The sequence below is a fragment of the Panthera tigris genome, chromosome C2 (assembly GCF_018350195.1).
Source record: "Panthera tigris isolate Pti1 chromosome C2, P.tigris_Pti1_mat1.1, whole genome shotgun sequence".
Classification (NCBI taxonomy): Eukaryota; Metazoa; Chordata; class Mammalia; order Carnivora; family Felidae; genus Panthera; species Panthera tigris.
Window position 1 is genome coordinate 125,930,939 of NC_056668.1, and position 14,205 is coordinate 125,945,143.

Here is a 14,205-nt window from a genome sequence, read left to right on the forward strand (position 1 = left end):
ACTAAGCCACCCAGGAGCCCCTCCATGCTCTTGATTTTGTCAAAGGGACACCTCAAGAAAAGCTCAATAACAAAATGGCATATTATTTTTGTAAAATGTTTCTGGGGCTAAGACCACAGGATCAACTAAACTAATTGCAGGGGAGGGAAAATGTCCATTCAGGGTTGGCACAGGACATCCAGGCCCAGAACTCTAGAGCTACCTGCCAGCCAGGAGAGAATATATCAGTTGGACTACTATGCACCACATAAGACAAAGACTTCTGTTTGCCCAGTTTGGCAGACATATTCAGGGCCCACCTGATAGAGGGTTTCTGAAATTAGACTTTGAAGGGCCAATAAAAAAAGAAAAAAAAAATGAATGAATGCCCTTTTAAGTCTTTAAGCTCTATGAATTCCTCATGCCCAACTAATACTGGACATTTCCACTTAGTAACTATACTCTGACAACAAAGTTAAAGTATCAAAAAACAAATTTTATATCTTCCTGTCAAGGCCAGTCCTTTTCCTGGACATCTATTTTTGTTAAAGGTAGAAATATCCAAATTATCTGGGCTTGAAATTTGAAGTCATTTTAAACTTATTTCTTTTCCTTATTTTATGCACATCCCATTAGTCTCCACATTTTCTTGTTTTTCTTCATTACATTTAGTGAATGCTAACTGTGTGCCACTTGTGTCTAGCCTTGAAGATACTTTGGATTCAGAGAAAATAAGACACAGTTCTGTGCTCTGTAAACAGTTTATAGTCTAGTGAGAGTGCTACACCATTAAGATTATACTGACATACTCAGGTTATACTCTGTCATGCGACAGAAGTAATAAGCATGGGTGTCATGGGAGGACACAAGAGGGCCAGTGAGATTCCCTAGAACTGGTAAGTAGGAAAGAAGGATGCTGTGGGTCAGGAGGGCTGCAAGTACAAATGCCTGGTGTGAGAGTGTGTGGAATATTTTGGCAGCTACAAACACTGGGGTGGTAAGAAAAGTGGACATGAGCATATAGGATTGGCCTTTTTATGTTAGATCAGGAAGACTTGGCTTTGGCCTACTCCATGGAAGAATTTTAACTTGGACAGTGACAAGATCAGATGTGCTTTTCAAAAATATCAAGCAAAAATCCAACTATGGGCCTGAGCATGGATAGTAGCAGTGGGAGATGAAGACAAAGGGGAAAATCTGGTTGTAATGAAAAGGACAGGGTAGTTGATTGGTGTGGAGGGATGAAAGTAAGGGGAAGTCCATAACGACTCCTAGGTTTCCAGCTTGGATCCCTAAGTGCTTGGAATACAGGATGGGAATACAGGAGTCCTTAGGAATATTTCCTCAAAATGTTTTATACAACCATTCCCTCTTTTCTAATGCCAGTGTACTTTTGAGTTCAGTAAGGGTCTTATTACTTCATGCTGAGACCAACAGAAGGAAAAGGGTCAAAACAGATTTCAGTGTTCATCCAACCTTAAAACACAGGCAATTCATTCCGAAACATTCTTTGATTATATAATCCTCTTTTTCAAAAATGTTCAGTAGCTCTCTACCACTTATACGAATAGTCTAACTGCCTCAGTTCAGCATTTAAGGCTCTCTGTAACTAGATGGGAGCCTGCCTACCTATCTACCTTACTACTTTGCTAAATGAAACTTCCACTCCAGACAGCTGGCCTGGTCCATTATTCTCTAAGTGTGCCATGTGCATTCTTGCCTCTTTGCCATTTCTCATATGATTCTACTCTCCTAGAATACCATCCCTCTTGACTTTGCTATTGGAATGCTGGCTATTCTTTAAGGTTCAGCTAATAATGCAAGTCTTTCAAAAAGCCTTCTCTCATAACTAAATTCTTTACTGATCTTTGTACTGTTTAATTTATTGTATTATATTTACCATTGTACTATTAGTTTGTTTTTATTTCACTGGCACTTAAAGGGCAGACACAGTTATAGACAGGTCTTTTTTCTTCCTTAGCAGCCAGCACAGTGACTTTCATACAGAAGATTCTCAAAAAATGTTTGTGATCTAATGGATGTATACTTAAAAACTGACTTCATTTGTGATTATTAAAGTTATAGTATAATTTGTATATGAATTCTCCTTATCATTCTTTAGCATTCTCAAGGCCTCTACAGTTAAACATGTATACATTTCAGAAAAAGATTAATATGTAATAAATGCTGATGGGAACCACCTCCTAGGATTAGAAAATGGTTGGGATGATCACAATAAAAAGGTGGTGAGATCTTTGTAAAGGAGCACTTTTATAAAGAAAGGATAGCACAGATGAGAGATACTCTGAGAGGAAAAAGGCAAATCAAGAATGGCTTTTTCTGACCAGAAGCATGAAATAGAAAGAAAAGGTGAATTATGATTTCCAGCTGATGATAGTGGCCGGTAAACTCTATATGGAAGAGAAAAGGAGATAAATAAAAGTTGTGAAAGCTGGAGAAAGAAGGTAAACATAGCTATTTTAAACTGGTATCTTTCAGAGCTCTTAAAACAAAATACTGTTAAGAGACAAATCATACAGTGACATTCAAAGGTAAGTGAAAATAAAGCATAATGAAGCTGGATCAATATTACTTGACTGACTGAGAGGATCTCTGCCACAAAGCAGGTAATCCAGGAACTCAAAAAAGCCATGGAGCAATGTCTTTCCCCTAAAAATGTCCTGACTGTAATAAAATAGATATCAGAGTATAGATATGAAATGGGCAATAAGGCAGGGAAAGGAGGGAGGGCAGAGGCAGGGGAACAAGAGCCCATTAAGGTGTTCATCCTCAAAACATTAGGAGGAGGGCTAGGAAGCCTCCATCCCATGAGTACTGGGATAGCAGGGAAATTATTTCTTGTTATTCTGTGACTTTTACATGTGACTTCACTTTTCAAGAATATAAATAGCCTATTATGGGAGCAAGTCAGCTTGTGTATGCATATGCCAATATGTTTAAATTCTATGTCATTATTTGCCCGTAATTTTTTTGTAGTTGAAAGTTTTAATGTACTATACTTAAGCCCAAGTCACCTTATGCAAAGGGTAAAATTGGTAAAAAAAAAAAAAAAAAAAAAAAAAAAAAAAAAATTGCAAAAATAAACACACATCTTCAAGATCAGTATGATAACTCAAACCATCATGCTCAGCTGCTTAGTCTCCCCAAATAGCCATATCTGGGTCTCCCTTAAAGCACCTCTGCTTTTAAAAGGCATTTTATTACTATTTTTAATTATTTTATTTTATTCTATTCTATTTTGAGAGAGTGCATGAGCAGGGGAAAAGGGCAGAGGGAGAGAGAGAATCTTAAGCAGGCTCCAAGGTCAGCACAGAGGGTAACCCAGGTCTGGATCCCACAACCCTGGGGTCATGACCTGAGCAAAAATCAAGAGTTGGATACTCAACCAACGGAGCCACCGAGGCATCCCTTAAAAGGCATTTTAAAAGCCAAGATACAGACTCTTAACAACAGAGAACAAACTGATGGTTACCAGGGGTGACAGTGGTAGAGGGATGAGTCAAATAGGTGATGGGGGTTTAAAGAGGGCACTTTTTGTGATAAGCCCATGCTGAATGGTAGTGTTGTACACCTGAAACTACTATCACACTGTATGTTAACGAACTGGAATTTAAATAAAAACATACAAACATAAAATAAAATAAAATAAAATAAATAAAATACAATAAAATAAAAGGGCATTTTAAGAACGCAGAAAGGAGCTCCCACTAGAGGGCGCTCCAACCATTTTAGTGTGGGTCATAAAATAAGACTAATATACAGACATACACTTAATCTAGTCACAGAAATGTTTTTTCAAATGAAAAAAGACAGGGACAGTTAGTCATGCTGTATGACTTCATAAACAGTTTCCTGTAGTTACCTAAAATGAAGACTTGTGCTTTGTGTCTTTTTTCCCCTTTGCCTTTTGTAAAAATATCCTTTCCCTAGAGATAAAATTAAAATGATCCATCTCAATAAAAGAACACAGCTAGGGGCGTCTGGGTGGCTCAGTCGGTAAGCCTATGACTTCAGCTCAGGTCATGACCTCACGGTTTGTGAGTTAGAGCCCTGCATCGGGCTCTGCACTGACAGCTCAGAACCTGGAGCCTGCTTCAGATTCTGTGTTTCCCTCTCTCTCTGCTCCTCCCCAACTCACACTCTCTCAAAAATGAATAAATATTAAAAAAAAAAAAAAAAAGGACACAGCTGCTGTAGCTGCTGCTGCTCTACCTACCAACATAAATGTCCACCTTTTCAGTGACACACAGTCTTAAGACAAAAAACCTGGCTGTTATTAAGATTATGTGGTTAACTACAGGTAACTCAAGTTGGTTAACAGTTTTCCTTTGCTATAGTCACCCTTTGGCTCACAAATGTAGGGTTCTAGAATATTCAGAATGACCTAATTACTTCTTTCTGGCTCTAATCTCTTCTGTAATAGACTACTTCCTTTTTTTTCAATCTCTCAGCTTATTCAAAGTTTTTTTCTGAAACAATTATAACTCACTTCTTGTCGCTTTCACAGATTGTTAGATGACCAACAATGCTGATCTCAATGGCTAAAGGTACCTCTGACAAGAGTTGTGCAGCATCTATATTCTTTCTACCCTTGGTTCATACTCTATCCAGCTAAGGCTTTTTCAGGGCCTGATATTTACCAGGGTGAAAGAAGTTAGCTGAACAAAAGTTAGAACATGTATACATTTCAAGTTCTTTAATTCTGCTACTGTTACATGCTGATTTAAAATAACAATAATAATTAGGACATAATTGGACCACCCAGCTAAAGTCTTGGCTTTACTGGTGGGAAAAGGAGAGGGAATCCAAGCTGACTTCTCTACTGTTCAGGCCCTAGGCTCTATTTCCTTCCTGTAGGTTCTAGGCTGCCAGAAATACTGATGATAAATACCCTAAGGGCAGAAATGCCAATTCTTTTGCTGGTTCACTCCTGTTAATTAGCACTTTTATGCTATTTCTAGCCTCTAATGAATTCCCTGACTTTTATGACTACTTATCAACACATGTAAAAAAAAAAAAAAAAAAAGGTATTTCTTAGATTTTATCCAGCAGTTTTCTATTTGCTACAGGAGACGTGGAATGGTGATCATGGCACTGACTTTGAAGTGTCAACTAGATAGTGTATGAGGAATGATTCTCCTAGGGCCCTTTTAGTTCTTGGTATTCAGACAACTTAGAACTATTCCCTGTAACAAAATGACTAAAATTCACCTGGACAACATGAAGCATTTTAACATTTAGCATTGGTATGGTTCTTTAACAAAAAGTTCATTAACTGATAGGAGTTCTATATACTCTTATAGCTGTTGTTCTAATGTAATGCAGAAAGAACTTGGTGAACTCAACTTGCTGCTAGATTTTTAAAAATAAGAATACACTTATCAATCACCTACTATTCTCAAGCATTATACCGCTAAGGGCTTTTTAGGTGGCATGAAGGGAACAGAAGGAATCTGTGTGCTGAATTCTGCTATTATATGTTGATTTTAAGTAATAATAATGATGACGACAATGAGGATAACAGGTGAATGGCATTTCCCAATAGTTTACCAGGAAGGGTATCTAGCCCAAAAAATGTGAGCAGAACACATGTAAACAAGGCTATAAACATATGTAAAGAAGTCCGGTCAGTTAAGAGGTAGAAGGGGCAAGCTGTGACATTCTCTTAAAATGTATAAATATATCAAGAAATAACTTATAAAGAAGAAGGAAGAAAAAAAAAAGAAGGTTAAAATGAAAGAAAACTTGTCAGAGGTGAAACAGGTGATGGGGATTAAGAGTACACTTATGACGATCCGTGACATCATAGACCTGAGCTGAAATCAGGAGTTGGACACTTAACCGATTGAGCCAACCAGGCGCCCCCGGAAGCTGTATTTTTCACATGACACATATGGTCTGCTCCCCTTAAAGGAGAGTCTACTTTTTTTTTAAAGCTTAATTTTGAGAGAGAGAGAGTGAGCAAGCGCACACACGGGAGTGGGGAAGGGGCAGAGAGAGAGAAAGACAGAGTGAGTTCCAAGCGGGAACTGCACTGTCAGCATAGAGCCTGACATGGGGCTTGAACTCATGAACTGTGAGATCATGACCTGAGCTGCAATCAAGTCAAGCACTTAACCTACTGAGTCACCCAGGTGCCCTGAGGAGACTCTACTTTTATGCCACTGCTACCAGAGTCAAATTCTAAGACCCAAATTTAACAAGTAAAACTAAGAAACTATCAAAGAGTTACTAAAAAGGTATCTTTGAAGATCTCTTTCACTGATTAGAGACATGTAGATAAAGATTATGGAAAAAATTTGTGTGGTTATAAATAAGTGTGAATCACTGAATTTTACTTGTTGAAATAAAGGGTAAAGAAAAATTAATGAATGTGTAAAATAAGTGACCTTTAAAAAGCACCTTGTGAGAACCAGACAATTCTTTGCCTAGCCCTGGAGTGACTGGTCATATACTTACTTTCTCCACACGGCAATGAATGACTGTGCGGACACAAATCCTGTCCTCTCTCCCCCTGCAGCCCGGAACATGGGGGCTTTCCAATAAAGAGGACAGCCACAGAGCTGCAAATAAAACACAAATACAGTGTAAGCCAAGGGGTGTTGAAATGATGACACAGCCAAACAATGGGCCTTTGTGGCTTTTAGCCTTTGTGTCACAGGTGCTTGAGGGAGCCAAACTGGGGCAGAAGCAAATACATCAGGTATGGTAGATTCAGAAAGAGACAGAGGGGAAACAAGAAGATTCCATGTTTAATGAAGGAAATGGAAATCCATCTGACCTTTTCTCCAAGATCATCTACAGTGATATGTCTTTCCCTTTCCTAATAAAGTAACCAGTCTCCCTTCCTACCATTCTCACATCATATATTTTCTACCTTCGAAAAAGAAAAATGACTGAATGTCATGGCTGTATATGTCCTACAGCCAGCCACATTTAATACTTGGTCACTGGTATTAATATACTCTCCCACACATCTCCCTCTCTCCTTTGCCTATTATGTTATTAAGCCCCAGGGTCAGGAAGAACTGGAAAAGTCTAGATTGCTCAAGAAAATAGCCATCTAATTAAAAAAAAATTTTTTTTTAAATATTTACTTATTTTTGAGATAGAGATAGAGAGAGAGACAGCATGAGGGGGTGAGGGGCAGAGAGAGAGGGAGATACATTATCTGAAGGAGGCTCCAGGGTCCGAACTTTCAGCACAGAGCCTGATGTGGGGCTCGAACTCATGAACCACAAGATCATGACCTGAGCCTAAGTCAGAGGCTTAACCAACTGAGCCACAAAGGCACCAACTCCCCCCCACTCCGCGCTGCCACCCAATTTTTTTTTTTTTAGTGTTTATTTATTTTTGAGAGAGAGACAGAACATGAGCAGGGGAGGGGTAGAGAGAGAAAGAGAAAGAGAAAGAGAGAGAGAGAGAGAGAGAGAGAGAGAGAAAATCCAAAGCAGACAGGCATCTATTTTAAATGGTTATAATTCAGGTAAAAGATTAAAGATAAAAACTAAACACTATCATTTATTTATATATTAGAAGCAACCACAAATGACTACATATAATAGAAGCCTTAGGAGGTGCTGGGAATGAATATGAAACTGTAATACTCTAAAAGGTGTTGATTTTGTTTCTTCAATAAAAAGCTATTTCTTTCAATTAATTATACTCTTACAAGAAAGACTTCTTACCAAATTTACCTACTTTTTTCCTAGAGGGAAAATTCTTTCAAGTAATAATATCTAAATAATAGCAGAGAAATAGTCTCTTAATGTTCTCAATTTTGTATATGCACATAAAACATACTCCCAAATTTGGACCCCTTCAAAGAGGTGTATCTTGTAATTAAAGACAGTCTTATTATTCATATTAGACACAGAATCTGTTGAGCTTTCATCATTCTAAAAATGGAAGCTTTTCCTTTGGAGGCTCACTAGATGTGAATCCATACTGGATTCTAGAGAAGCTGTTCCTGGTGTGAAGTCTCAGTGCATGTGGAATCACCACAGAAGCCTGAAGAGTATCTCGTCTGAGATAATGACTCTGAGTTATGATGACAGAACACCCAAGGTTGCTGGATTCATGTCGGAGATGAGGATATGGAAGGTGAAATTCAAGCCATGGGAGGTAAGTACAGGGCAGAATTAAGAGGCTGCTCCTGCCTGGGCCACTAAAGCAAGCATGTTCTGCAAACAGGGTAGACCTTAAGATTTCTTAAGTCCAAAGGTCAAATACCACCAATGAGGTCGGGAATGAGGGAAAGGTGTTGCTTAGCAACCAAATGGATTTTGTTTATTGTGTAAATTATGATTGCCAAAGTACAAAGCTCACAATTAATATCCTTTGGGTGGTAAACTGTCAAATCCACTTTCCAATTCTCCCTTTCATGCAGAATGGTAGTTTGCCAAGAAAATGTTCTTAGATATGACAGGCTACTGGCAACTGCTAGGAAAGCTTAAAAGAATAGTCTGTATTATAGAGGCAAGAGTGCAGAGCCCCAAACGGAGAAAGTACATAGAGGGAGAGATTGGAACTGGCTTGCCAAAGTGCTTGAAACTCCCACCATTATAGTCACTCACGGATTTTTTAGAATTGGAAGGGCTCAGGAATCTTCTAGCTCAACTTCAGGAAGTGGTTACCATTCTTAGCTGAAACACTACCTGGGGCTGTGTGCTGACTACATCCTGTGGGGCTACTTCCACTATTAAACAACTTTCTTTCGCTTGAATTATACTCTTTTCTCTAGAAGACTTCTGTTAAAATGCATACATGTCAGCTCCTAAGGAATAGTAAGTGACAGAGAGACCAACACATAAATTTCTATGTCAAAGGCAAAATCAAAGGCAAAATTCTAAGAGATAATGTATAGAATGGATATGTTTTAAAATAGATTGGTAAGGGCTGGCCTATTTTTCTCATAGTGGGGTACCCTAAGTAGCCATGTATTAGGCAGCAGGAGAGTATTAGTCCTTGGAGAAAATGACAAAGGAAAAAAATGCAATGCAGATGTTACACTTTGGTTACTTAAAAAAATGTATGGCCGGCTGCACCTGCTCAAAAATCAAAGAATTAAGATAAAGGGAGCCAGGAGATCAATAAGAAGCCCAAAAAAGTAAATGATATTAATCCGAGGGCAGCAGAACAGAGACTTTAACAGAGGAGAGAACAAGTCAGTGTCAAGACTTTTTGCAAAGGAAAAGAATGGATGACAAGTGGGGATATGGAGAGATACAGAAAATGGGGTTAGGAAACTCAGATTTAGGGGAGGTACCAAGAGTCAGTCTATGGTAATCAAAGTTGCTGGAGCAAGGAAAACTGAACATCTATAATTTGATCGAAGAATGGCCCAACAACATAAAGAATTGAAAGCAAGTTGTTTAATGAGTCAAACAGGAAGAGATGATTACCTAACACATGTGGAATGTTCTTTAACATTTTAAAATGTTATTTCATTCGATCATCACATGATCCCCACGAAGAAGAGGGCAGGTATTTTCAGCCCATACTGGAGACGAAGAAATAATGGTACAGAGAAGTTGGCTTACAGGACACAGGCATGACAGGTCAAGGCAGTGCTCCCTCAGCCAGAAAAGAGGAGCTGACAGTGTATGGTTCAGAAGACAGCCTCACTCTTCTTCCTCAACCTCCTGCTAGAGGCCAAAACTCAATGGCGAGTCTTCTGGCCCAGTCTCTAACAAGCACGTTTCTTACTGTTCTTCAGTGTATGTTCCTACACTGCTTTTCTCTTAGATTCATTCTCTAGATTAATTTCTTCTCTGTCATCACTTAGAGCTGTGGAAAAAAGTACAAACTACACACTGAGAATTTAATCAGAAATTGCGATTAACTTCTCTAAGGCTGTTTGAGGTCAAAGATGAATGAGCTAAACTTCACCAACAGATGCAGATTTCATAAACATAGTGTTTTCTTTGCACTTCAAAAAAAAAAAAAAAAAAAAGACCCCAGTCCCTACAGCTACACTTAAGTGGCACTAAGAGTGGATTGCAAACTCAAGCTGGCCTTCCAAAGAGCTTTATAGACTACAAGAATTCAGAGAAGTGTTCACTGATTGCTCCAACCCCCTCTTGCTTCATTGTCCCTTAAAGGCTGTCTTTCTTCTCCTTTACCTACAACCAGCTTGTCATGAGAATCCAAGCACGTGCAGCACAGGTGCTACAGGCATAGAGTCCACTGCCTAGTGTCAGAGAAGACCAATCTGCATAGTAAAAAATAACTGAAAACAGGACTGCTTCGTGCATGTTAAGAGCCACAGCCAACTAAATGCTGGATGAAATGTGGATTAGCTAAATGGAAGAAATGATTAACTAAACTTTTTAAATAAATGATTTTTAGCTATACTTGTGGTGAGCATAGCATAATGTATAGGCTTGTCAAGTCACTATGTTGTACACCTGAAACTAGTATCTAACACTATGTGGCAGCTATACCTCAACAATAACAAAAATAAAAAAATAAATGATCTAAAAAATGAAGAGGCAAAATCCAATAAAATGAACTGAGTAAGGCAAAACAAAACAAGACAAACCAATACACTTGTGATACCTACTGAGGTTACTATGTACCCATCTTCATTTTTATATGCAATGTTAGTTTTAACTTTTTGAAGTATGACCAATTTACCCTGATGTGTGAGCTGACAATTAAGGTCTACGAGCAATGAACACAAATACCTGGTACTCATGAAGGGAATGGAGGGCTACAATCAAGTATGATTCAGACAAGTTATTCAGACAGTACATGTATACTGGCTATTGTGCCACATGACAATTTGGTGTAAGCGGTACATTGTTATATGTTACTATTACCAGGGCTAAACACAATTTTTAAATTTCTCTATGTTGTCAGCTTCAACACTGGCAGTTTTTCCTGATATCACATACGGATTGATCCTCATTACCTAGAAAGAGCAAAGTCCTTCCTCTGACTCCCCAGCATGCACAGACCCCTACCCTGACTGGACTACATTCTTTCCTACACCTCTCTTGACCATCTGTGGAGTCCTTAGCTTTTCTGCTCTCTTCTCACTGAACCATGGAGCAGGGCAAGGGCTACCACAATACAGGGGTGGGAGGACCAGAGTAGGAGTGGGGAGACAAGGCAACAGAAAGGCAGAGGAGAATAGGACCCTCAGTCACGGGTTGGGAATATTCAGAGGAAGGCTGAAGTCCTACAGGACTTGTATTCCAAACAGAACAGGCTATAGGTCTCTGTCAGTGAGGCACTAAATGCCATCTGGATTGGCTTTCCAGATGTGGTGAGCCCAGCACAGCACCAGGGAACTACTATGTCCCTTAATCTGGACAGTTTCTCCTTGTCTGCCTGCCTGAAACAGTCCACGTAACTGCCTGTTTCTCTCTCACAGTCTCCAGGTTAGAAATAACCGTTTGGCATTTATGCAGTTAACATGTTATCTCTAAACGTAGATTTCATTCAGCCTTGCTGAATTCTGTCTTTTGGATTTAGATTCATGGTTCCAGCCCATTCAGATAATTTACCATCTTGGCTCATAGAGTTGCCATCTCTCAAAGCTTTGGGTAAGAAAATGGCAGTGCCCTGAAAGAACCTGTGATTTATTTGGGTGGATACTGACTGGAAGTTTGCTAATGGTATGTTAGCATATGTTCAGGGGAGATAACATACGGTATAAACAGCACAACGCCAGGAGTTGGAGGACTTGTCTCCTGACGTGTGCTAGTTCTGTGACTTCAGGTACTCATGGGACTTTAGTTTCCTCATGTCTAAAATAAGTAGAGATAGGTGAGTTCTTATTTTTGCAATGTCAGTTTACTTTTCATTAGAAACATCTAAGGGATCAACAAGCAAGTTCTAAGATGGGGGGGTGAACAAAGGGGGAATAAAAGAATTCCTTTTCACTTCCCCTAAAACCACTCTATTTACAAATTATTTAATAGTAGTAGCAAATGTTCTGACAGCAGGTAGAGAAAAGGACATGGCATGACTGGAGTAGGGATTTGGGGACTTCTCCAAAGACATGATAGAAGTTAGGTCTTAAAAGATGGGTTATGCGGGGGTTGTCAGGAGTGGAAGCCCATTATGGAAGGGAGAAGTATGAGAGCCCAAACGCAGAGGCATGCCTGTGGGAGGGCAAGTAGGTCAGGCTCATGCAGGTAATAGTAGTTTGGGCTTTATCTTCAAGATCAGTAGTTTCCAAACTTTAAAATATTATTCCTGAAAGTAGGGGAACTGTGAAAGTGTGCATGGGGTCTTGGGACCTTCAACTGGGTCTCCTACTTGCCCACATGCAAACCTTAGTCTACTAAATCCTTCTGCCTCTTGCAGCACCACCTGAAACCACTGCTAAATCCTGAGATATGATCTGACTCTTCAATTTACATGCATGATAAAAATAAAACCCAAACAAAACAAAGTACTGCTATAGATGGGAGGAATCCCTGAATACTGCTGAGCTAGGGAATGGCATGATCAAATAAAATCTGATTCTGTGCTCAGTATTAATTGTTCTAGGAGACTGGAGATGGAGGATCCAGTTACTGAAGATATTCAGTTGTCCTAGCATGAGAGGCTAAGATCTTAATTAGAAGCAGGTGGGTATACTGGAAAATATTAAAGACTTGGTTCCTAGTGGAAAATCCATTTATTTCTGAGTAGAATTAGTGTTGAGCTGGCCCAATCATTCCTTGCCTGGCTCAGGGAAGAGTTATGATTAGTGGGTAAGAACGAAAAAAGATTCATATTCAATACGAGGAAAAATTTTCTAACAAGTAAGGATATTTAATAATGAAACAGGTTGTTTGGCAAGATAGTGAGCTTCTGGTCACTGAAAGCATTCAAGCAGAGAATGAATTTATGTGTTAATGATGTCATGGGTGGAATTCCTATCTTAAATGGGAAGATGGACTAGAAGACCACTAAGATTTTTTCAAACTTATGAGTTCCATGAAATAGGACCACAGATGATATATCAGGATCAAATACATTTTTTCAACATAGGAAAAAACCTAGCCATGCTTAAAAGGAGAGCAAAGAGGCACTGAAGAGAGGAAGACTGGGATTGCTAGAGAAAGAGAGATTATACATTATTTAGTAGTTATATTACCTTTGCAATTTTTCCCATTTCATAGATGTCTGCTTTCTGATCTTCAATATCCATGAAAGCAGTTTCAATTTTGCTTAGAGTCTGTTCATGGTTACTGCAGGCATCTGGGAGTCCTTCAGGAAAGTAGAACCGTGGAATGTTTATGGACAATGGTGCATTCACAACATTATTCACATGAGGAACAGGGGAGAGAGGTCGGGGACTACTTGGAAAGGTGGCTGTAGGTGGAAGTGGTGTTCCAGGTTTCTTTTCTGGTTTATTTTGAATCTGGAAGGAGAATGTGATTATGAAACACAGAAATTCTAAACAGCATATACTTCTTGAAAGTCCTCACCAGTAACAAGAAGTTGGGCATAAATACAAGCAGCCACAATTAGAGACAGTAAGAGCTCACTCTACTGTAGAGGATGATAAGTGTGCTTCTAGGGAATGCCTATCCATACTAAATAAATACATTAATTATCTATCAATACCTGAATTTACACAGATTTATGCTTTTAAAATCCTACAGTACATTTCCCATCAATTATGTGCCAGATATTTAAGAGTAATGTTAGTTGACACATTAAGAATCTCAAGCTGTATTCTTAGTCTGTTGGAAAAGGAAATAATAAATCCTTTTTGAAGACTATTCTTCACCTTTCTTCATATTTCTACCTCTCCTTCAACAGGCAGACAGAATAAGTTCTTTCAAAATACATAAATCTAAAATGTATTGGTCAGGGGTATCCTTTTACCTTTTTCTCTCTAGTTTGACTTTGTCTAGGTAAAATCACTGCCAGTTCATGATGCAGAGAAAAGTCTTGTGAAGAAAATTAAAGCATTTTAGTTTCGGGATATCTTCCACCAGACTGATTTACTTGCCCCTTGGGGCATGCCATTTTTTTTTCCATGATACACATTACTTTCATTTTTGGTAACCTCTAAGAGGCAAGGATCATGGTCATTAATTTCATCACGGCCAAACCCCATTCATAGCTTATTACCTCACTTATAGTTTATATCATTCCTTTTTCCAAAAAGGATTTGAGGTGTTATGCCATATGGAGACATGAGAAAGGAGAGAGCATAAAAGTGAGGTAGGGGAGGGAGGAGGGCAATGAGGAGAT

The 14,205-nt window shown here is 38.9% G+C and overlaps 1 protein-coding gene across 2 annotated transcripts in view; it reads right to left on the bottom strand.

Moving 5' to 3' along the window:
* PPP2R3A (protein phosphatase 2 regulatory subunit B''alpha) overlaps positions 1-14,205 on the bottom strand; it is a 217,867-nt gene that overhangs the window by 121,637 nt on the left and 82,025 nt on the right. For both annotated transcript variants that reach the window (XM_042956215.1, XM_042956216.1), the window contains exons 4-5: positions 13,097-13,363; positions 6,460-6,563 (exon numbers count right to left, since the gene is read on the bottom strand). In XM_042956215.1, coding sequence (XP_042812149.1) covers positions 6,460-6,563; positions 13,097-13,363 — 371 coding nt within the window. The remainder of the gene's footprint in view (positions 1-6,459; positions 6,564-13,096; positions 13,364-14,205) is intronic.